Genomic DNA, 24875 nt, shown 5'->3' with positions numbered 1-24875 from the left:
CTCACGTTTTTCTGGTCATGCTGGAATCCGGAGAACCACTGAGCTCATATCCATAAGTTATTGGTGGTCCACTCTTCGCACAGATACAAAACAGTTTGTGTCAGCGTGTAATATCTGTGCTCAACACAAGACACCTCGAGTAAAGCCAGCTGGTCCACTAGGTCCACTGCCTCTTCCAACCAAACCATGGTTATTCATCTCCATGGATTTTATCATGGATCTCCTTTCAAGTAAATGGCTCACTTTGTACCCCTTCAGGGTTACCCTCAGCTGCTCTGCTGGCCCAATTGTTCGTGAAAGAGATTTTTCGGCTACACAGGTTTCTCTTGGAGATTGTTTCAGATCGAGGGGTTCAATTTACGTCCAGATTCTGGAGATCCCTGTGCAAACTTCTCAATATCCAACTCAACTTCTCATTGGGCTTTCACCCACAATCTAATGGGCAAACAGAGAGGGCAAATCAAGAACTGAAAACATTTATTCGAATTTATTCATCTGCCTCTCTAAACAGCTGGTCTGATCTCATGCCCTGGGCGGAATTTGCACATAATAACCTGTACCATGAATCTACCTCGTCCACACCATTTTTTTTATTACTTATGGGCAATACCCAAACCTCCCTATGTTTGCATCCCTCTCACCCACCCAGATGCCTGCTGTTGATAGCACTTATCAGAACTTTGTCTCCATCTGTGCTCCAATCCACAAAAGTCTCAGGAGATCCTCCTCTCGTTACAAACATTTTGCTGACAAGAAACGTCGGCAATTCCTCCATTGAAAGTCAGCGATAAAGTGTGGCTGGCCACAAAGAAAATGCGACTCAGAGTGCCATGCATGAAATTTGCACCCCGATTCATCGGTCCATTTAAAATACTCTGAATCCCACTTCAGTGAAGTTGAAATTGCCTGCTTCTCTTCGGATCTCCAACACGTTTCATGTGTCCTTACTTAAACTCCTCATCATTAATCGATTCTCAACTATCAGGGTACCTACTGCACCTCTGCCTGCTACGCATGATGAGGAATTCAAATTGAATCAGATTCTGGACAGTAAGATTTCTCGGGCCAAGCTTAAATATCTCGTAGATTGGAAAGGCTATGGTCCTGAAGAACGCAAGTGGATTTATTCTTCTAACGTCCATGCTCCTGTCTTGGTGAAAAAGTTCAATTCTACAAATCCTAAGAAACCAACGCTTAGGTGTCCAGTGTCCACTTTTAAAAGGGGGGCACTGTCACAAATTGCACCAGCTAATCCTGCATTATGGTCACTGTTCTCACCTGTTTCCCTCTTCCAGCATTCACTTGTTGGTCTGAACTGAGCATGCACACACCTGGTTTGCTCAATACTTCCTGCATCCTCTTGATTGGCTAATTGCCTGTCAGCTCTGTCTATTTAAAGCACCTGCTTTTCTACTAAGTTGCCAAATCTACAGGTCTACTCTCCTGTTCAGATGTCCTGTTCCCTGGCTCCTGTTTGCTCTCCAGAACATCTATCCGCAGACCACTATCCTGTGGTAACGCTCTGCAGATTATTGCTACCTGTTCTCTGAATATCCAGCACATCTATCCGCAGATCATCACAGCCTCTGTAACTATTCCACTATCCTGTGGTAACGCTCTGCAGATTATTGCTACCTGTTCTCTGAAGTCTTCAGCACTTCTATCCGCAGATCATCACAGCCTCTGGAATTACTCCACTATCCTGTGGTAACGCTCTGCAGATTATTCCTACCTGTTCTCTGAAGTCTCCAGCACATCTATCCGCAGATCATCACAGCCTCTGTGACTACTCCATTAACCTGTGATAACGCTCTGAAGATGATTGCTACCTGTTCTATGAGTCTCAGCACATCTACCCGCAGATCATTGCTACCAGTCTCCAGTATAACCTGCATATTCGCCTGCTGTTCCTTACTCTCAGTACATTGGCTCTACCGTTTCCCTGGGAAACTGCTTCTTAGTCTCTCAGTCATTAAGCTACTTCTCATCCGTGGCATCTTCGGTCATTATCTTGGTTCTCAATACAGCCTCGCTCATCACCCCCTAAGAGGGTCGCAATCTGCAGTATGGGAGCAGCTAAGGCCAAACTCCCTTGTGGGATCCCTGGCGAACACCTCCCTCACCGTTAGACTCAGCGCCTCTCGGGAGGTAATATCATGTGAGCCGGCTGTATGGGCAGTCCTCTGACCCTAACTCAGTGACAACAATTGATTTTGACAGTGTAGGATAATACTTCGGAGGGCTAGACAGAGATTTTATATATATCCCATGAATTTGAATTTAATACTTTTGATCATGCGTTGTGTGTTTTGGTACTAGTTGCTGTCATCACATTTTTTCATAAATACGTAGAGGATAACAACTCTAAATTCTACTATCTATCTATCTATCTATCTATCTATCTACTATGCTAAGATGTGGGACCCACCACCATGATTGAACTAAGACCAAACATGGGATGACATCTACTTAGGTCATCTAGATTATGTAGGAGAGACAGCCAGCTTTGAATATATGGCAAATCACATATCAGCCATTTGAGCCACATTGTCACCTGGATTTACTGATAAACCAGTATCATGTCACATTATTTAAGCGTACATGAACTCACCACACTAAGATGCATGTTGATTGGTTTTCACAATCCAGGAGAGGTGACAATATCATCATCATCATCATCATCATCATCATTTATTTATATAGCGCCACTGATTCCGCAGCGCTGTACAGAGAACTCATTCATATCAGTCCCTGCCCCATTGGAGCTTACAGTCTAAATTCCCTAACATATACACACACACACACACACACACACACACACACACACGGGTCAATTTTTGATAGCAGCCAATTAACCTACTAGTATGTTTTTGGAGTGTGGGAGGAAACCGGAGCACCCGGAGGAAACCCACGCAAACACGGAGAACATACAAACTCCACACAGATAAGACCATGGTCGGGAATTGAACTCATGACCCCAGTGCTGTGAGGCAGAAGTGCTAAACACTTAGCCACCCTGCTGCCCAATAGGAACAGTATGATCCTTCTTCTTCTTCAGTAATCATCATCATCATTATCTATGTATACAGCGTCAGCATATTCCATAGAGCTTTTCAAATGGGAACAACACAGTAATAAAACAAAACTGGATAATACAGACAGACAGAGAGGTAAGAGGGCCTTACTTGCAAGCCAACAATCTATTGGACAAAGGGAATTTAATACATGAGGTTAAGTGCTACATAATTCATATTGGTTCAGCCAGGTAAAAAAGTGCTTAGTGGGCTATATGATCCAGTCGCACAACAATTTTGGTCAGGGAGTCAGAAGGCTGTTGGCTTGTGTAAACTGTGTAAAGAGTGAAAATAGGATACATTAGGAAGGTTAAACAGGTGATTGTGGAATTTAATAAGCTAGCCTGAAGAGGTGGGTTTTCAGAGAACGCTGAAAGTTTGAATACTAGGGGAAAGTCTTATTGTGCAAGGAAGGGCATTTAATAAGGTGGGTGCAGCCAGAAAAATGTCCTGTAAGAGGGAATGGGAGAAGTTAATGAGTGTGGATGAGAGACACAGATCTTATGAGTTGTCAAGTTGGGAGATGTGAGGACACTAGGGTTGAAACCATTGTTCTCTAGGTACCCAGCCCTCTAGGAACCCAGATCAGACAGGTAAGGAGGCAAGAAAGAGATAATAACCTCTTTATTTATCAAATGTGTACACAGAAAATATATGCAACAGTGCTCCCCAAAGAGAAACATATTTCCCCACCAAATATAACAAAGTGTCAGTAAATTCACCAGTGTCAACAAAACCCACAAAAAAGTCCCCAGCAGGTTACCTCACAGCTCAGAATGCCAACAGTCAGAAACTCACAGCAACAAAGTCTCCAGATGAACAATCAAGATGGGCTATGGAGTTTTGATATGGTAAGTGGGTTTGTGTACTTGCTGATTCCGACTGTTTGGTCAACTCTCCACCTGCTTGGTGGGACTCTGGGTATCAGTCTCCCTACGGATGTAGGCTCACCCTTCCCGAGAGTCTACGAGCATCTTCCAATAGTGTGATGGCAAATAAGTCCCAAAGATACAGCACCCGATCTGACTGAGCAGGTTCTTGGTTGACACAATCTTATCTGGCACTAATAGAGTACGACTACTATGCATTAGTCCAAGTCCTTCTCCAAGTAAATCCCACAGCAACAACCACAATGTCACCCTCCCCCTCGCCCTCCCCCGGGCCATGATCACTTTTCATTGGTGGTGGCTGGACTCTGGGTGGTAACATAGAATATGACCTCAGCAGTAGCCATCAAGTCTGGTTTTGGAATGTGCTGGGACAATGCTCAATAAATAATCAAATCCCAAAGCCATCCCGATCTTAAACATTTTTTCACTGCTTTGTGATGTGTTAGGGTCTCCAACTGTTGCATACTTCCTGTGGGCAGCCTCCCTCTCCCTCTTTGGTCACAGAATGCTGGATCCGGCCGCTGGGCAGCATTTAATAAAGTGGTTGGGCTGATGTAGCTCAATTGACCCACTGAATGACAGATCGGTTTGGCCCGATGTTCCCACTGTGGTGCCTGGTCTCATCACAGGAGACATTTTGAGACAAGTCAAAACATGTATGTTGGTGTAGTTTTGTTGATGGTCTTGTATGTTAGTAGAAGTATTTTATATTGGATTCGGTAAAAAACATTCAACCAAACTAGAAGGAAAATCAATTTAACTGCTGCATGTAAAATAGCAGTGAGAATTTGATTTGGGTAAGTAAGACCAGTAAGGAAGGAATTGCAATACTTAATATGGGATATAATGAGTGCATGAATTAAAGGTTTTGTAGTGTCATGTGTGAGACATGCCAGTATTTTGGAACATGATATAGATATACAGTAGATTGGATGTGAGGAACAAAGGATACTTTTGAGTGCAGGATAACACCTAGGCAGGGGTTGGCAACCATATTCTATCGGTGTGCTGGCAAAAATCCTTTTAAGCCCAGATGTGCCAGATATTTTGAAGTGTACTGGTATACGGTAACATGCCATACCGCCACTTCTTTGATTGTGAAACTATGGAATTCTATTCACCTACATTTTCCATACCACCACTACTAAATTTCCAAACTGCCACTTCTACATTTCTACTTTGACCACTGTGTATACATATATTTAATTATTTAAATTTTATCATGCTAATATCATGATAATTTTAATAGTAATGGGACTAATAAATAAATGTTCAGGCTATGCCACACAATAGTGCCCCCAGTTAATATTATGCCACATAGTTGTGCCCCAGATCATATTCTGCTTCAAAACTGTGCCCCCCCCCCAGTTTTACGTCACATAGTTGTATCCTCAATTCATATTATGCTACATAGTTGTGCCCCCACTTCATGCTATGTGTCATAGTTCTGTCCCCAGTTTCTGGTATTCCTCAGAGCTGTGCCTCCAGTTCATTTATGTGTCACAGCTGTGCCCCCAGTTACTGGTATCCCTTACAGCTGTGCCCCCACTTCCACTTCTCCCTCATAGCTGAGCTGTGTTCCTAGTTCGTCTTCTCCCCCATAGCTGTGCCCCCAGTTCCTCTTCTCCCTCATAGCTGTGCCCCCATTTCCTCATCTCCCTCATAGCTGTGTTCCCAGTTCGTCTTCTCCCTCATAGCTGTGCCCCCAGTTCCTCTTCTCCCTCATAGCTGTGCTCCGAGTTCCTCTTCTCCTCATAGCTGTGTTCCCAGTTCATCTTCTCCCTCATAGCTGTGCCCCCAGTTCCTTTTCTTCATAATAGCTGTACCCCAGTTCCCCTTCTCCCTCATAGCTGTGCCCCCCAGTTCCCCTAGTCCTCATAGCTGTGCCCCAGTTCATCTTCTCTATCATAGCCATTTCCCCAGTTCCTCTTCTCCCTAATAGCTGTGCCCCCAGTTCCTCTTCTCTTTCATAGCTGTGCCCCCAGTTCCTCTTTTCCCTCATATCTGTTCCCCCAGTTCCTGTTCTCCCTCATAGTTCCTTTTCTCCCTCTGTGCCCTCAGTTCCCTTTCTCCCTCATAACTGTGCTCCAAAATCCTCTTCTCCCTCATACTTACCTGAACTCAGCATACTTTGTTCGACGGGAGCTGTTTCACTAAAGCAGCCGAAGATGATAGCAAAATTCGTTGTCGCAAAATCGAAATGTCAGGTAAGTAACTTCTGTTGGCTGATGGGAATATTATTAGCTCTGTTTTTGCAATTTTAAGTTTGAGATTGAGGCAAGAGGATATCCAAGAATAGATGTCAGACAGTCAGTAACGTGGACTAACACAGATGGTGAGAGATCCAGAAGATTAATATGTGTATCATCTGCATAGAGATGATACTGAAATCCAAAGGAGCTTATTAGTTTTCCAAGAGTAGTAGTATATATATATAGAAGAGCAGAGGACCTAGGTCTGATCATTGTGGTACTCCAACTGATAAAGGAAGTGGAAAGGAGGTGGATCCCTGAAGACCTAGTAATTGTTTGTACAAGAAGAGAGTAGTCAATAGTGTCAAATGCAGCAAAACGATCCAGAAGAATTAGAAGCAGGTAATGGCCTTTAGCTTTAGCACTGATCAAAGCATTGACAACTTTTGTCAGTGCAGTCTCTGTGGAGTAATGGTAATGAAGAGGGTCTAAAAGGTTGTGTAAAGAAAGAAATTGTATGAGGTGAGATTAGACAATTCTCTAGAGAAGCTTGGAGAGACATGGGAGTTGAGAGATGGGACAGTAAATTAAGAGAGGGTTTGGGTCAGAATTTTGTTTTTGCAGAATAGCAGTAATCACTGCGTTCTTCAATAATGATGGGATTATACCAGTAGAGAGAGAGAGAGAGAGAGATTACAGATTTTAGATAAAGTTTGGATGAGCACAGGAGACCAAGATCTACTAATGTGTGAGGGCATAGGATCAAGAGGACAGGTAGTAGAGTAGGAAGATAAGAAAAAAGTAGACACTTCATCTTCATTTGTGGGATCAAATAAAGAGAGGGTACCAGTGAATTAATTGAGCTGGTTGTTTGTCCTTGAAGTGGAATATATTTAATTGCAGATTTTATCAATCTTGTCCTTGAAGTAGGAAGCAAGATCTTGGGCACTGATAGTAGTAGAGGGTTTGGAGTGGAAGGGTTGAGAAGAGATTTAAATGTGTTTAAAAGGTGTTTGGGGTTAGAACCCTGAGCAGAGATGAGACATTGAAAGTATGTTTGTTTAGCAGTGTCGAGAGTATTTTGATTGGAGTGGTAGATAGCAGTATATGTGGTGAAATCATTAGAGGTACAAGATTTAGACCAATGATGTTCTTCTTTGTGAGAAAGTTTCTGAATATGTCATGTTACCTAATGTGCCACAGCTGATATTGAAATCGACAAGGAGTATGAAGAGTAGCTGGAGCCACTTAATTAAGTGCTGTTGCTAGGGTTTGGTGAAAATGTGGTTCTGTCATATTAAGAGAGTAGTATGGAGAAATTGGGAAGAGAAGTGTTGGAGAGAGGTGGAAAACTGTTGACAATTAATAGATTTAAGATTACTGCGGGTTTGAGGAGGTTTGTTAGCCTTTGACAACAGAGAGGTTAAATTACTGGGTGTCAGGCACCATCCAAGCACATATATTAGGTGCCAGGGATTGCTGCCTGCTTTGTTCCCCATGCGTCCCATTGCTAAGCAACGTCACGCAGTTTTGCGTTCAGAAATTCGGGAGCGTGCTAGGCAACGAGGACGCCATTGGCGCTTCCTGACGGCGGTCAGCTGTTCTGACCGCTGATCCCACGTCCACCAATGATAGGCCACTATCATCTGTTTAAACCTGACTCTGGCACCATTAGGGTGCTAGAGTATCTAGGTCTCTAGTCTCCAGCATCTTATTTGTCTCCTGCATGCTTGTCTCCTTGGATTTTAACCCGGTTCTGCCTGAGTATTCTTTTGGATCTCCATCCGGACCTATACTGATTAATTGGCATTCTGACTCCGCTCCTGCCTGTACCTTTGGTTCCTGTACTGCCCGCACGGTTTGACCTTGGACTTCACAACCACCCTTGCTCACCTTACACTTTGTTGTTGGTAGACATCTGGGAGGGCCGCGACCTGCATGTCTCTGCAGCGAACCCCAAACTCCCTTGCAGGGGTCCCTGGCGAAGACCAGAGGCGTGTTTAGACTCCTCGCCTCCTAGCTTAGCAGTGTCATTACTGGCAGGTAAGACCTTCAGAGCAATTCTGTTTGTGACAGTATACTCTGGTCATGTCCTCTGAAGGCCCTGGTGAACCATCAGCCCATAATTTGCTACTCCACTTGGCTCATAAGGTCGAACAACATGACACCGAGCAGGCCCGTTTACTCCAATGTATTCAATGGATAGCCTCCCATCTGGACTCACTCCAGGCCTCCTTGCCTGTCTCCCAGCCTGCTGTTGTCTCCGCTTCCGGTGATGGTCCACCCTCTTCAGCTCCTGCGACAGTCTCATCCCCCTCTTTGCAGCTGCCGACACCGAGAAATTTGATGGAGTCCCTAAAAAATGCCGGGCATTCATGAATCAATGTTCAATTCATTATGAATGTAACTCCGGTGTCCCATGAAATTCCTACGGACATAGACAACCTTATTTCCCTATGAAAATGGATTGATCTTCGCTTCTGGGAACGAACCCAAAGGAGATCTTCTGCCAGACGCTTTACTCCCCGCCTTGCTCCTCGTTTCCAGAACCCGAATCTGGTTTCTTTGGAGGAACCCATGCAGATCGGACGATCCAGACTGTTCCCTGAATAAAGAGAAAGAAGGCTGAAACAGAACCTTTGTCTATATTGTGGGGAGGCTTTACATCTCTTAGCCTCCTGTCCCAAACGCTCCCTCATAGTCAACGACAGGGAGGCCGTTCTAGGAGTCAGACTATCCACTCCCTATTCCACCTCAAAGCCAGATTTTCTGATCTCAATTTCTCTGGACACTCCTGGGCGCCTTTAGTACTCGGGATAGGTACTATGAGTACCTCATCATGCCCCTCGTGCTCTGTAATGCCCCAGCAGTGTTTCAATATTTTGTTAACAAAATCTTTCGAGACCTTCTCTACAAATCAGTGGTAGTATATCTGGATGATATATTCATTTTCTCTCCTGATCTCATTTCCCATCGTTCTCATGTAAAAGAAGTCTTGTCTTGTCTACGTCAGAACAAACTCTTCTGTAAACTTGAGAAATGTATTTTTTAGGTACTTCAAATTCCTTTCCTTGGTTACCTACACTCTGGTTCTGGATTGCAGATGGATCCGGAGAAGGTTTCTGATATTACTAATTGGCCTCAACCTCTGAGCCTGAAAGCTGTCCAACGTTTTATTGAGTTCACTAGTTATTATAGACAATTCATCAATCAATTTTCCACACTGATTGCTACCATCACAACCCTTACCCGAAAATCTGCGAACCCTAGGCTGTGGTACCCTGAGGCCATCTCAGCATTTCCCTCCTTGAAGAAAGCTTTCTCTTCTGCACCTGTAATGACTCAACCTGACCAAGGGAAACCATTTTTTCTAGAAGTAGACACCTCTTCCGTTGGGGTTGGAGCTCTCCTTTCACAGGAATCTTACTCTGGCACCCTTCATCTTTGTGGATTATTTTCTAAAAATTCTCCACCTCAGAACGCAACTACGGAATTGGTGACAAAGAATTACTTGCCATCAAGTCAGCTTTAGAAGAATGGCACCACCTCCTTGAACGAGTCCTTCATGCGGTTAAGGTCTTCACTGACCACAAAAATTTAATCTACCACCGTCAGGCGAGGTGGTCCTCTCTCTTTGCTTGCTTCAACCTGAAAATCACCTTTAGTTCTGGTACTCAGAATTCTCGAGTGGATGCTCCATCTCGGTCATTTGACGAATCTGATGTAGCTCCTTCCTCTGAACCTCCCCATATTCTGGAACCTTCCAGTATTATTGCTCTAACCAGGGCTTCTTTCAGGACACCTTCTTGTGTGGATGTTCTTGTCTGGAACCTCACCTTCGCCACAAAACCCTCCACTGGGCCCATGCTACTATATTTGCTGGTCACACTGGTTTTAAAAAGTCTTTCTCTTTGTTGTCCCGACGTATCTCCGGACCGATTTTAAAGCGTTGTTAAATTCTTGTGAAATATGTGCTCAAAACAAGATTCCGAGGTACCCACCATTAGGTTTGCTGTTACCTCTACCAGTTCCTGAACGTCCTTGGGTGAGTCTTTCTATGGACTTCATCACCGACTTACCTCCTATCGAGGGTTTCAATACTATTTGGGTAATTATAGACAGATTCTCGAAGATGGTCCATTTCGTCCCCTTGAAAGGGATTCCATCCACTTCCAAGCTCGCTCAAGTCTTTATAAAGGAGGTGTTCCAGCTTCATGTCTGTCCACAGGAAATTATATCTGACCGTGGGATACAATTCATATCACGATTCTGGAGAGCCTTCTGTAAAGATTTAGGAGTTGATCTAAAGTTCTCCTCGGGATATCATCCGCAGACCAATGGCCAGACGAAATGTGTAAACCAAGATCTTAAACTATTTCTCCGCTGTTTTTCCTCTGGTAATCAAGATGATTGGTACAACTTACTTCCATGGGTTGAATTTGCCCATAATAAGCACATACATGATTCCACTGGATCCTCCCCCTTCTTTACGGTTTAGGACTCCCACCCCATCCTACCTGATTTCTCTCCTCTTTTGGCACCTACTATTCCTGCCACCCACTCTCTGGTTCGAGACTTCGCTCATATCTGGACCTCAACTACAGAAAATTTATTTAAAGCTTCCCAATGGTATAAACTAGCTGCAGACTGTCATCGCAAGTTGATTTCCACTCTTCATCTGGGTGATAAAGTGTGGCTTGCCACACGGATTCTTAGGCTCTAGGTACATCCATGAAATTGGCTCCACGTTTTATTGGACCGTATCCAGTGATACAGATCATCAACCCGGTAACTTACAGACTGTGCCTTCCTCCCTCTCTGTCAGGTGCCGTCTCCGCACTGACACTTGGTGCAGGAGCCGGACGCCTGCACCTTCTCAGCAACCATGTCCTGTTGCCTAGCAGCGGGATGCTATCTCTGCTCACCTGTCTGCAGCCAGCATGTCTTACCGCCAAAATCTCCCTAACCCAATCAGGAGGCACCTTAGGGTATATAAAGCAGCCTCTGACACATGTCTAGTGCCAGAGTATTTGGTCTTCAGCCTTGCTCCAGCGTTTGTTCCTGTGTTGCTGTTATTTGGATTCTGACCCCAGCTTGTTCCTGACTTCTCCTTTGGTTCCTAATTCTGGCTTAGAGTGATATTTGGTATTGACCCGGCTTCCTGACCATTCTCCTGCTTCTGATTTGGTTATATCCATTCCTCTGGTTTTGACCCAGCTTGCTGACTACTCTTCCATCCTGCCTCCTGGTGGGCTGTCACTGCGGCCTCAATTGTTACCTCGCCAGCTGACTGATACTAAAGGCCGCGACCTGCACGTCCCTTGCAGCGAAATCCATACCTCCTCGCGGGGGTTCCTGGTGAAAACCAGGGCCGTGTTAGACTCCGCGCCTCAGTACTCAGTAGCGCTAACAGCTGGCAGGTATCATTAATTCCACCTAGTGACTCTGACACTTTCTAAAGATCCACAATACTTTTCACGTATCTTTGCTGAAACCACTGACCCTCAATAAATTCTATCTGGAAGGGCCGTGACCTGCACGTCTCAGCAGCGAACCTCAAACTCCCTTCCGGGGTCCTTGGCGTGTTTAGACTCCACTCCTCCTAGCTTAGCTGTCATGACTCTGATATTTTAGTGGATCCCTGGTCTCTGCCAAGATGGAACTCACTCAGGAGTGCGGAGTTTAACAGGTAGGAGGTTTTTGCCAGTGACCCCGAAAGAGGGTATGGATTTCGCTGCTCCTATCCCGCAGGTCGCAGTCTCCTAAATGAGTGGCACAGCGACAGTTCAAACAACGGCAATAATAGCATGAAACTTAGCTGATCCGTAGATGATGATTCAAAGCAAAAGAGGAGTTACTGGTACAGCGGCAGTTCGATGATACAGATAACGAAGAAATAGAACTTAGCTGATCCGTGAATGGTGATTCAGAATAGCAGGTGAGTTACTGGCATAGCGGTAGTTTCAATGTAAAACAAAGGCATTGAACTCGTTGATCCACAGATGGTGATTCTGAGCAGCAGCGATGAGTACAGGTGTAACAAGCAGTTTGTTAATAATGGTTCAATGTGTGAAGGCAACGGAGGAGTAGAACTTAGCTGATCTGTGCATGGTGATTCAGCAAAGAGTAGTGCAGCATTGGTCCTAATGACAAGGTAATGGAGGAGTTAGATAAAGCTGGACGGGAGGTGATGATTCCGAACAGGAGAGCTGGGTCCAGGTGTAAGAAACAGCTCATAGACGGCAGCAGCAGTGAGGAGAATAGCTGACTCCAGACGTTTCAACGGACAACAGGTGAGATAGACCACAGGATAGCCAAATCTTTCTAAGAGTGGGTAACTCGAAGAACAGGCAAAGGACAGGAAACCATGGGAGGTTTAAATAGTGCTCCAAATGCTTAGAACCAATGGAAACAGGTAGGAGGTCATAAGCAAAGGTAACAGGTAGCACATGCGCAAAAGAAACTACCAGTGATGTCTAGATAGTATTGAAAAGGGACCGTGCTATTTCACAGTGTGGAGGTTGCAGCCTGTGGGAGAATTGTGAGGGGTATGTCCCAATCCCCACTAAGTTAGTATAAATCAAATGTACTCCCTGGCGCAATGGTATGAGTGTTAACTGTCAAAATGTTTGTGTATACCTTGGTTTAAGGATGCAATTAAACCAATCGGAATGATCATACAGACCATTTAATAATAAAACAACATAATTCCAGTATAATGGGTGGAATTACTAAAACACAGCACAGTAAGGTTATAGGGTCCCCTTATGTCTGAGTTATGTCTGAGTTATTATCTACGGATCAGCCAAGTTCTAATTTACCATTACCTCTGTCTGAACTACCGCTGTATCAGTGATTCATCTATTGTGATTTGAGTTACCATTTCCGGACTAGCTAAAGTTCTATCTCCATAATTACCACTGTTAAACTGTTGCTCTATATATTCCTTGCAGTCTCCATGAGTTACCAAGTGTGGAGTAGCGTGTTGTGATTCATCACTTCTATTTGATCAGTTGCCGTGTTAGTATTGTCTGCCGTTGCCCTGAGTTACTTCTTTCATTCAACTGCATCAGTGTCTATTTGCAATTATCCTGACGCATTATCTATACTGCTGTTATTACATTTCAGCATTGCTATTACTTGTGTTACCACTGAGCCAAGAACTATTTGCTCCTGTATCCAGATTCTGTGTGACCACCTGTATCCATCTATTGTGTTTAAAGCTCCACTATTGCTCTGCCAGCACTCATTTAGGAGACCGCGACCTGCGGGATAGGAGCAGCGAAATCCATACCCTCTTGCGGGGGTCACTGGCGAAAACCTCCCACACGTTTTTGCCACTCCTGAGTGAGTCCATTCTTGGCAGAGACCAGGGATCCACTAAAATATTATTCAGAGTTGTGACAAGGAGTGTATAGACTCAAGCTTTCTCTCCTATTTAATCTTTCAAAACTGTTCTAGTTTTTACGGTGTTATATTTTAGTATGACTTTAAGTTCCTTTTTGTATTATCATGAATAAAAACTGTTACCTGTGTTGAAACTATAGTGGTGCATTGGTTGTCACCGCAGGTGCAAGTGCTTATTGAGAATGTACATTGGTATAAATAGACTGCCAATGAGAAGCTGCAGCATCTTTGAGAAAGTCAGCGAAATGCCTCAGAATACTTTGTTTCCAGCATTTGCTACTGATATTTATATAACAGAGATGAACCAGGACTAATTAGGATTCCTATGGTGCTCACCTCTTTTGTCCTTTTTCGGGATGGTGTATAAGGATTCCTACTCCCTGCTTTGAAACCATTGCAATTACGACTGTATTGCTAATCGGAAGAGGGGATTTCCCTAGCAGCCACTATGTTAGACAGTGTAACAGGGTCTATTAGACTTCTATGAGGACCATTACACCCTCTTTTTTGGAATCACTGCAACTGAGGCTGTATTGAAAAACAGACAAGGAAATTCCTTTTCCCTAACAGCCAACCTGCCACATTGGACTATCTTATACCACTTTCATACTGCCGCCCCTGCAATATCCCGGGTTTTTGAAGCCGGGTTTTTGCAGGGTCTCGGAGTGTCCCAGCTCAGAAACACCATTCATACTGCACCTCGGACCCCCTCGGACCCGGGAATTTCCCGGGTTGACCCCATTCATACTGCACAAGTCTGTGCCCTGGCAATTTCTGGGAGTCATCACCAGAGCAGTTTTCATTGGCTGAAAAACGGTGATGTCATTGAAAGGTGACTGGTTTGTTGACGCATAAAGATGATGCTAAAGTCGGTGGTGATTGTTTACCACATTACTTTTCATCATGGCCGACGACTCACTTTTGTGTAGCCCAGAGTTCATGTTTACTAGTATTTTTTTGATGTTTTATGCAGCAAATGAGAGTTTGCTGCAGCTGCTGACACTGTGCACTCTTGCACAGTCCCAGTTCAGGAGGAGGAAGGCGAAGTTTATGGCATAACAGAAGAAAACTCGGTGTCTGTATATGCGCAGGAGGAGAGCGTTTCTCAGGGCCAGCATTGCCTCAATTTTGAGATTCAGTGCTGCCAGTAACCGAACCATGCGTGCCAGAGAGTGTAGCCACGGAGAAGCTTTCTGGTCTACTGTGGAAGCGTTTGAGGAACAGCAGTGGATGCAACACTTCTGAATGTCACGTTGGACATTTAACTATGTGCTGGACCTTATTTTTGGGAAACCTATTCCACCATGTAGGCGCCTTTCTATTGTGTTGTGGTGGTATGCTACCGCTGGAGAATACCGGACAATCTCCTGCTTGTTTGGAGTGGGGATATCCACGGTGTGCACTCTAGTGCATGAAGTCACCAAGGCATTGCTGGAAGCCCTGTATCATCGCTTCATCTCCTTACCACAAGGTCAGCGCCTGGATGATACAATTGCAGGATTCCTGAAGCGTGGGTTTCCACAGTGTGCTGGAGCCATAGACGGGACACACATCCCCATCATTGCCCCCACAGACAACCATGCGGATTACTACTACCGCAAAGGCTGGCATTCCATCATTCTGCAGGCTGTGGTTGACCACAACTATTGGCAAGCATTTTTTATGGGGTTTTTTTTATGTGACTGTGCCATGTGTAATGCGTATTGTAAAACATATTTATATATGGGGTTTTTTTAATGTTAGTTTCACAGATGTTTTCATCGGGTGGCCTGGACGTTCCCATGACTCCAGAGTTCTAGCAAATTCGGACCTTTACCAAATTTCTGAGGAAAGACAAGATGGCTGGCTGTTCCCTAGAGAGGTAAATATAGGTGTAATGTTGTATGATGTATTTGTAATTGAAGCTTATATACTATTGTTTGCTATCAATATTGTATGTATTTACTGCCCCTTTTTATATACAGATGTAACACTTGCAAAATGCATTTTCCCCATATAGTACCAAGTGTACTGCGTTATTTGACCAATATTTTAAACATGGTGACGTGAAACTGCATGTTTTTATTTACAGAAATCTACGTTTGTTGATGGTGTGGAGATACCGGTACACATCATTAGGGATGCTGCTTACCCTTTGAGGCGCTGGCTGATGAAGGGGTTAACTCAGCAACATCACCTGTCTCAGGAACAGATCCGTTTTACACATACCCTCAGCTCTGCTCGGATGGTGGTGGAAAATGCTTTTGGGCGCTTGAAAGCACTAGGGATGTGCACCGGTGACTTTTGAGGTCTCGTGTTTTGTGTTTTGGATCCAGATTTTCTCAATGTTTTGGGTTCGGATTTGTTTCGCAAAACACCTGCCGAAAGGTTTTGGTTCGGATTTAAGGTTTTGGATTCGGATTTTTTTTGAAAAAAAACTAAAAAGTGTAAAAATCAAGTTTTTGGGCTTATTTTCACTCCTACGCTATTATTAACCTCAATAACATTCAATAACAATAATTTCCACTTTTTTAAAGGCTATTCTGAACACCTAACACCTCACAATTTTTTTTTTTTTTTAGTACAAAACGTTGCAACGAGGTATCTTTCTGGACTGCGTAGAGGAGTGTTCCCCACAATATAATTAAAAACCCATCAACTGGTCTGAATTACACCCAAAAATAGTATCTGGACTGCGTAGAGGACTGGCCACTGGCCACCACAATATAATATATAGAAAACCTTCAACAGGTCTGCATTACACCCAAAAATAGTATCTGGACTGCGTAGAGGACTGGCCACTGGCCACCACAATATAATATATAGAAAACCTTCAACAGGTCTGAATTACACCCAAAAAGAGTATCTGGACTGCGTAGCGGACTGGCCACTGGCCACCACAATATAATATATAGAAAACCTTCAACAGGTCTGCATTACACCCAAAAATAGTATCTGGACTGCGTAGAGTAGTGGGCACTGGGCACCACAATAAAAAATATATAGAAAACCTTCAACAGGTCTGCATTACACTGCACATACGGCTGCTCCTCCATCCTCTCCATCATATACATGTTGGAGTTTCAGCGTGTGAAAACCTCTTGTTTTTGATAATGTCAGTGCATTTTGAATATTTTTCAATTTTCCCCACAACACTGAATGTACTTTATCTATGATACGCATCTATCTTTCTTGACTGCGTAGTGTGGTGGCCCCGGTACACAATTTGGTACCGAGGCCACAATATAATTAAAAAACCCTCCACGGGTCAGAATTCCACCAAAAAAGGGTATGGACTGCGTAGTGTGGTGTGCCCGGAACACAATTTTTTACAGCGCCAACAATATAAAAAAATTGGACATCAACTGTCACCGTTGTTTAATATCTAATACACCTAAATATGGACTGCACAGTGGAGTGGCCCCGGTAGTAAATTTGGTGCCGGGGCTACAATACCTCCTCCAACTTCCAACTGTAGTGTTTATAAAGACAGACAGCGTTGAAGTGTTATTGGTTGACTTTCTTAACCCTAAAATTGTCCCTGTTTCAAATATTCGTGCAATGGAGAGTTACTTTTTCATTGAAAGACTCAAGCTTTCAAGTGTAGTGTTTATAAAATATAAACAACAATACAGTAGTTTTAGAGCACGTCAATACCTCTTGTTTTAAATTATGACAGGGCATTTTACTTTTGGTTTAATTTCTTGAATTTGTTTAAATTTGGTTTTACTTTTTGAACATGGCAAACGACTGTTGAATTGTCCTTGGGCCCTCACACCCACCCTTATGTTGTTGAAATAGGACATGCACACTTTAACAAACCAATCATTTCAGCGACAGGGCCTACCAAACAACTTTGGCTGAAATGATTGGTTTGTTTGGGCCCCCACACCAAAAAAGCTATTCATCTCTCCCTGTACAGACTAAACAGGCTCTACTGAGGCAAGATGTCGTCCTCATCCTCAGCCTCTGATTCCTCTCCCCCTACAGTGTGAACTTCCTCCTCATCACACATTATCAATTCGTCCCCGCTGGACTCCACAACCACAGGTCCCTCTGTACTATCTGGAGGGCAGTGCTGCACTTCATTGAGGAATTGATTATTCATTTTTATAAACATCATTTTTTCAGCGTTCTGAGGAAGCAACCTCCTTCGCCGCTCACTGACCAGGTTCCCCGCTGCACTAAAAACTCTTTCCGAGTACACACTGGAGGGGGGACAACTCAGGTAAAATAGAGCCTGTACAGGGGCTTCCAAACTGCCTTTTTTTCCTGCCAGTAACAATATGGACTGTCTGACATGTCTACTTGGATGGTGTAAGCAAAGTAATCATCCACAATTTTTTCTATTGTGACAGCATCCAATGCAGCGAGAGTAGACATGTCTGCAATGGTTGGCAGGTCCTTCAGTCCGGACCAGATGTTATCAGCATCCCCGCCAGCGCCTCTTTTAGGAAAACTGAGCTTTTTCCTCGCAGCCATAGATGTGGAAGAAAATGAGGGTGGAGCTGTTGGCATGTCACGGTCCTCTTCAGAGGACAATCTCCTGACCAGCAGGTCTTTGCACCGCTGTAGACTTGTGTCCGCCGGAAACAGAGACACAACATACGCTTTAAACCGAGGATCGAGAACGGTGGCCAGAATGTATTCCTCTGACTTTAAAAGAGTGACCACCCTCGGATCCTGGCAAAGCGTACGAAGGGCTACATCCACAACAGCTACATGCTTGGTGTAATCGCAATGGCTTACCAGCTCCTCCCTCACTTTCTCCAGCTGCTTCTGCAACAGCCTGATCAGGGGAATGACCTGACTCAAGCTGGCAGTGTCGGAACTGACTTCTCGTGTGGCAAGTTCAAATGGCTGCAGAACCTTGCACAACACGGAAATCAGTCTCCACTGCGCTTGACTGAGGCGCATCCCCACTCCTTTGCCTATGTCGTAGGTGGCTGTGTAGGCCTGAATGGCCTTTCGCTGCTCCTCCATCCTCTGCAGCATATAGAGGGTGGAGTTCCAGCGCGTCACAACCTCTTGTTTAAGGTGATGGCAGGGCAGGTTCATGCTTTTTTGATGTGCCTCTAGTCTGCGGTAGGCACTGGCTGAATGCCGAAAGTGTCCAGCAATTTTGCGCGCCACCGCAAGCATCTCCTGCACACCCCTGTCACTCTTGAGGTAATGCTGCACCACCAAATTAATGGTGTGGGCAAAACATGGGACGTGCTGGAAATTGTCCATATTTAATGCCCGCACAATGTTACTGGCATTGTCTGACACCACAAATCCCCATGAGAGTCTAAGTGGGGTAAGCCACTGGGAGATAATTTCCCTCAGTTTCTCTAATATGTTGTCAGCGTTGTGCCTCTTATTAAAGCCTGTAATACACAATGTTGCCTGCCTTTGCACGAGCAGCCATTTTGTAGATGCTGCTACTGATGCAGCTGTTGCTGTTGCTGCGGAAGGGGATGCATCTACCCAGTGGGCTGTCACAGTCATATAGTCCTTTGTTTGCCCAGAACCACTTGTCCACATGTCCGTGGTTAAGTGGATAGTGGGTACAACTGCATTTTTTAGAGCAGTGAGGACACTTGATCGTACTTCTCTGTACATTTTTGGTATCGCCTGCCTAGTGAAGTGGAATCTCAACGGGATTTGGTACCGGGGACACAATACCTCCATCAACCCTCTAAATCCCACTCCACTGATGGCGGACACCGGGCGCACGTCTAACACCAACATTGCAGTTACAGCCGCAGTTATACGCTTTGCAATAGGGTGACTACTATCGTATTTTGTGGTCATGGCAAACGACTGTTGGACGGTCAATTGTTTTGTGAAAGACTTAGCGGTCTTACGACTTCCCCTCTGGGAAGATGACCGACTAACAGCAGCAACAGCAGCAGTGGCAGTATTAGTCGTACCGCTGCAGGATTCCTCGGATGAATCCCGTATTGAGGAGGACTCAGTCTGGCTGCTGACTTGGGCTGCAGGACTGAATCTGATGGAGATTGTGGAGGAAGTTGACGAGGAGGGTGTTGCTGGTGTGTATCCAACTGGACCACGGTATTTAGGTGTCCCTGTACCGATGAGGGTCCTAGCCCCAGTTCCTGAACTAACCACTGAACTATGAAGGTTATTCAGGTGACGTATAAGGGAGGATGTTCCTAGGTGGGCAAGATCCTTATCCCTGCTTATTTGAGCTTTACATAAGCTACATATGGCCATACATTGGTTGTCTGGATTTGGATAAAAATAACTCCAGACCGAAGAGGTGCATTTTTTGGTCTTCTGACCAGGCATGACGATGGGCTTTTTCATCCCATGGACATCAGCTGTTTCCCCCCCTGGTGCCTCATTTACAATAACCACATCACCATCCTCATCATCAAGTTCCTCCACAGCGCCAGCTACATCATCAATAGCCTCCTCCCGAGCCACCTCTACCCGTACAGTGATGGGAAGGTCAGGCTTGACAACCACCAACACCCTTGGACTCACCTTGGGGATTTGTGATAATTTCTCTTTAGAAGGCAGAGTTGTTTGCTGTTTTGTTGCTGACAGCATAACTCTCTTCAATTTTTTGTAGGGGGGGAGGAGGAGGAGGGCTAAGATCCGTGGGTGAAGCTGAACCACTAGTCATGAACACGGGCCAGGGCCTAAGCCGTTCCTTGCCACTCCGTGTCGTAAATGGCATATTGGCAACTTTACGTTTCTCCTCAGATGATTTTAAGTTTCTCTTTTTGCTACTTTTTCTTAACTTGGGCTTTTTGGATTTTACATGCCCGGTACTACGAGATTGGGCATCGGGCTTGGAAGACGACGTTGATGGCATTTCATCGTCTATGTCATGACTAGTGGCAGCAGCTTCAGCATTAGGAGGAAGTTGATCTTTCCCTACTTTATCCTCCAAATTTTTGGTCTCCATTATATGTAGCACAAGATACTGCAGAATGTGTGAACTTGGTAATATTGCAGTACCAATGGACTTTTACTGCTGAATGTGTGAACTTGGTAATATTGCAGTACCAATGGACTTATACTGCTGGATTGGTTTTGCAAATTTGGTTATAATTATTTTTTTTTATATTTTTTTATTTTAATTTTTTTTATTACTTTTTTTTTATTTTTTAAAAACTTGGGAATAATGAGGAAATAACTATGCCCTTAGAAGCACAGAGCACAGGACACAGCACCACTGGACTGAACAGGACACAGCACAGGACCCAGCAGCACTACTGAACTCAGCAGGACAGAGCACAGCACACAGCACCACTGGACTGATACTGCAGAATGTGTGAACTTTGTAATATTGCAGTACCACTGGACTTTTACTGCTGAATGTGTGAACTTGGTAATATTGCAGTACCAATGGACTTATACTGCTGGATTGGTTTTGCAAATTTGGTTATAATTATTTTTTTTATATTTTAATTTTTTTTATTGCTTTTTTTTTATTTTTTAAAAACTTTGGAATAATGGGGAAATAACTATGCCCTTAGAAGCACAGAGCACAGCACACAGCACCACTGGACTGAACAGGACAGAGCACAGCACACAGCACCACTGGACTGATACTGCAGAATGTGTGAACTTTGTAATATTGCAGTACCACTGGACTTTTACTGCTGAATGTGTGAACTTGGTAATATTGCAGTACCAATGGGCTTATACTGCAGGATTGGTTGTGCAAATTTTGTTGTAATTAAAAAAAAATTAAATTAGTTTTTTGTATTTTTTTAAATAACTTTTTTTAATTTTTTTAAACACTTGGGAATATTGGGGAAATAACTATGCCCTTAGAAGCACAGAGCACAGAGCACAGCACCACTGGACTGAACAGGACACAGCACAGGACCCAGCAGCACCACTGACCTCAGAAGGACAGAGCACAGGACACAGCACCACTGGACTAAGCACAGCACAGCACAGAACTGAACTGAACAGAACTGAACAGCACGAGATATAGCAGGACAGAGGACCACCTAACACACCCTCCCTCTACCCTGATCAATGCACGAGTGAAGATGGCGGCGACTAGCGGGGAATTTATAGGAACCGAGTATCGCGAGATCCGACAACGGGATTATGAGTCAGAGCCTCAGTTTCAGATTTGAATTTGGCGCCAATACCCGGATCTGTCTCGGATCCGACTCGGATCGGCAACGTTCGGGTGGGCTCGGATTTCATAAATCCGAGTGCGCTCATCTCTAGAAAGGACGTTGGCGCTGTCTATTGAAGCGCATTGACATTGACACCAAGCTTGTGCCCCACGTGGTTGCTGCTTGCTGTATTTTACATAACATTTGTGAAATTCAAAAAGACCAATTTCTACCTAAGTGGAATGTGCAGGAATCTGAAATGCCAGTGCTGTCAGTGGACTCCAGTACTTTGAAGGAGAGCGCACCAATACCTCTGTTGAACGTATTAGGACCACCCTCACTGCCAATTTGACCTCACTTGTTTGAATGTACCACACAAATGTAAAATTAAAAAATATATGTTTATTTCACATATTGTATTTTGTTTTGTACATATTTCCTCATATGTCTCTTCACAACAAAATATAAAATGACTCAATATAAAAGTGCTTACTTGCATGTAGAAAAAAATAAAATATATACATAAGTAGTAAACCCAAGACACAAATGTGCCCAAACAGTAAGTGCAAATTTGCTTTTCAGGTTATATATATATATATATGAGAAGCTAACGGTGTGATTCCAGATCACACGTAACATACATGATAACAATTAACAGTGAAACATTTGACCATAAAACATAATTATTACAATTGCCTATATTGTGGCATTTCTGGTGGTGGAGTGGTTTGGAGTGGATAACCCGGTGGGTATTCTATGTTGGGGTTACCCATAGGTTGAGCATGTTGTGTATTCTGTACCGGGTTTGGAGGGTTATTGTTGCCTAACATGGGTTGCCCCCGCTGGTACATAGGATAATGTCCGTCATAATAGTAAGGACTTGGAGGAGGTGCTTGCACCCGTGAGAGGAGTCTGTCCATGAATCCCATAATACACTCACGATTTTCGCGTAACACGCGTTCCTGCATGTTCATGATTTGCATGAGGAAAGAGTTCTGCAGTTCCCGCTCATTGTCCATGAAACGCTGTAGTTGTGTATTCTCGTGTTCCCTCATGGTGCTGTCCATCTCCCGCAGTTGATCCATCATGACAGTTGTCATTGTTTTAGTTGCTTGGTCCATTTTGTTGGGCCTTTTGCGTTTTTTTGGAACGTTGTAAACTGTACGTAGAAAAAACACAGTTAAACATACATTAGAATATATAATGTGGCAGAACAAAAAAGCAGTGTTGTAAGCTGATATGTGCTTGAGGCCTCCTCCCTCTTGCCCAGTAGTTTTGCACTGCAACTTATGCGTGTTAATGTTTTAATACTTTGGAGTGTATTATATTTGTCTTTTGGGCTTTTTGTTGATATAGTTCTCTTTTTTAAGTTACGTAGAAACATTGGTGTTTGGTTTGCATTTATGTTGATATACTTCTCTTTTTTTGACAGTTATGTTCAAACATTTTTTTTATTTTTTTTTAAGTTATGTAGATATATTTATTGGTATTTGGCTTGCATTTCGGTTGATATAGTTCTCTGTTTTTGGGACTTTTGTTTATACAGTTCATTTTTTTTTCAATTATGTAGATATATATGTATGTATATATGGTTGGTTATTATGTGAGATTATTAAAGATACTTACTGTTGGAGCGTAAACTGGGACCTGGCGTAGACTTTGACACCGGCACTGGTTCTGGCTGCGTTTCTTGCGAAGTCTCTGTAACGACTTGCGCAGCAGGGAATGGCTGTGAATCGTTCAATTCCTCCCAAGACATGTTGGTGTCATCTGTTGTGGCAGAGCACTCCAGTTCTGGGGTGTCTTCAATAGAATCTTCTATTATTATCGTTGCGGTCTCGCTTGTCTGTGTGCTCTCTGGTGGTGTTGGTATAGCCGCATCCACATTGCTAGAAGATGACAGTGCAATTGGATTTGTCAGAGGAGAATGTCCAAAGACCATATTGCACTGGTCATAAAAGGGCCAGTCCATTCTTTCAGCGCCACTTTTGCGCCTGTTGTGGTCATGGACTTTAGTGTACTGCTTCTTCAGGGACTTCAATTTGTTCAGGACTTGTTGCTGTGTCCTCTTTATGCCATGTTGTGTGAGTATTTTGGCGATGTTGTAGTACACTGTGGCATCCTTCACAGTCCCAGTCACTTGCCTTCTAATTTCTTCCTCCCCTCTGACATTCAGCAGCTCACGCACCTCTTCCTCCATCCAGTGTGTCATTATTGCTGTAAATAAACACTGTTTTTGCAAACTAATAAAAGCAATTTTCTCCCTAGAAAAACGTTTCTGCTTCAGCTTTATGTTCAGTACACCATCCACCATCTCTCCTAAAAAGCTTCTACAATGTTCCACGGGCTTCCAACGATGACATCATCCTCCAGAGACAGGCAGACAGCTAATCAGCATGTTTTCTGTGCAACCCGGGTTAAAAAACCCGGGTTGCACCATTCATAGTGCAGGCGACCCGGGTCCGACCCGGGAATTACCCCTCGATAAATCCCGGGTTGAAGACCCGGGTTTTTAGACCCGGGATTTTGGACTTGTACCATTCATACTGCACCAAGACCCGGGTCGTTTCAGCTAGACCCAGGAAAAACCTGGGATTTTGGTGCAGTATGAATGGGATATAATAGATTGAGCTGTGGCTCAACACTGTAATATACTATTTCTTCGGTTGGTTACTCGAGTTCAAAGTCTGCTCTGGCTACTATGCGAGACAGTGTAACAGGATCTATTGGACATGTATGAGGATCATTACACCCTTCCTTTTGGAATCACTACAACTGTGGCTGTATTAAAAAAGTGAAGAGAGGATTTCCTTTCCCTAACAGCCTAACTGTTACATTGGGTGAGATTTTTTTTTTTCTATTTTTTCTATTTCTAACAATCCTGTGAATAAAGCTGTTTGTACAGATTCAAGTAGGTTGGAGCACCCGATATAGAATAAAGTCATTGTGTTTAAAAAGGACATGCATGCAGTGGACATTAATTGTTTTTAAGACAGGAGTGGACTGGCCACTTACCCTTTATGATTATAATCTTTGAAAAGCACATTAATAGAGATACAGATTATTGTTTCCACAACTAAGATATATTTTTGTTAAAGGTGCATGCATGAGTATGTTTTAGTTTCTGAATCTGCTTGTTGACTCTTGTATATCTATTCAGTAGTATTTGAATCAAGTTATTTATTATAAGTTATTTTCCAGATACTGATATCTATATCAATATTTTTTAATGATTATTTG

At 43.7% G+C, this 24875-nt stretch overlaps 1 protein-coding gene across 1 annotated transcript; it reads right to left on the bottom strand.

Annotated features, from left to right (window-relative positions):
* Nucleotides 1-8242: 8242 nt before the first annotated feature.
* LOC142143237 (uncharacterized) lies at nt 8243-24010 on the bottom strand. Its single transcript, XM_075200950.1, has 5 exons — nt 23262-24010; nt 22576-22794; nt 10236-10374; nt 8649-8761; nt 8243-8511 (listed from the first exon to the last, which is right to left on the bottom strand). The coding sequence occupies exons 1-5, from the start codon at nt 23947-23949 to the stop codon at nt 8243-8245; spliced, it is 1428 nt and encodes a 475-aa protein (XP_075057051.1). The 5' UTR covers nt 23950-24010.
* Nucleotides 24011-24875: the final 865 nt, after the last annotated feature.

This window comes from Mixophyes fleayi, chromosome 3 (genome assembly GCF_038048845.1).
Source record: "Mixophyes fleayi isolate aMixFle1 chromosome 3, aMixFle1.hap1, whole genome shotgun sequence".
NCBI lineage: Eukaryota > Metazoa > Chordata > Amphibia > Anura > Limnodynastidae > Mixophyes > Mixophyes fleayi.
This window is presented reverse-complemented; position numbering and strand designations above follow the sequence as displayed.

Coding starts and splice junctions, on each gene's coding strand:
- LOC142143237 (XM_075200950.1), bottom strand. CDS start 23,949: ATGGTGGATGGTGTACTGAACATAAAGCTGAAGCAGAAACGTTTTTCT. Junction 22,795..23,261: donor TCCCAGTTTACGCTCCAACA/GTAAGTATCTTT, acceptor TTCTACGTACAG/TTTACAACGTTCCAAAAAAA. Junction 8,512..8,648: donor TGGCAGAAGATCTCCTTTGG/GTTCGTTCCCAG, acceptor GGCATTTTTTAG/GGACTCCATCAAATTTCTCG.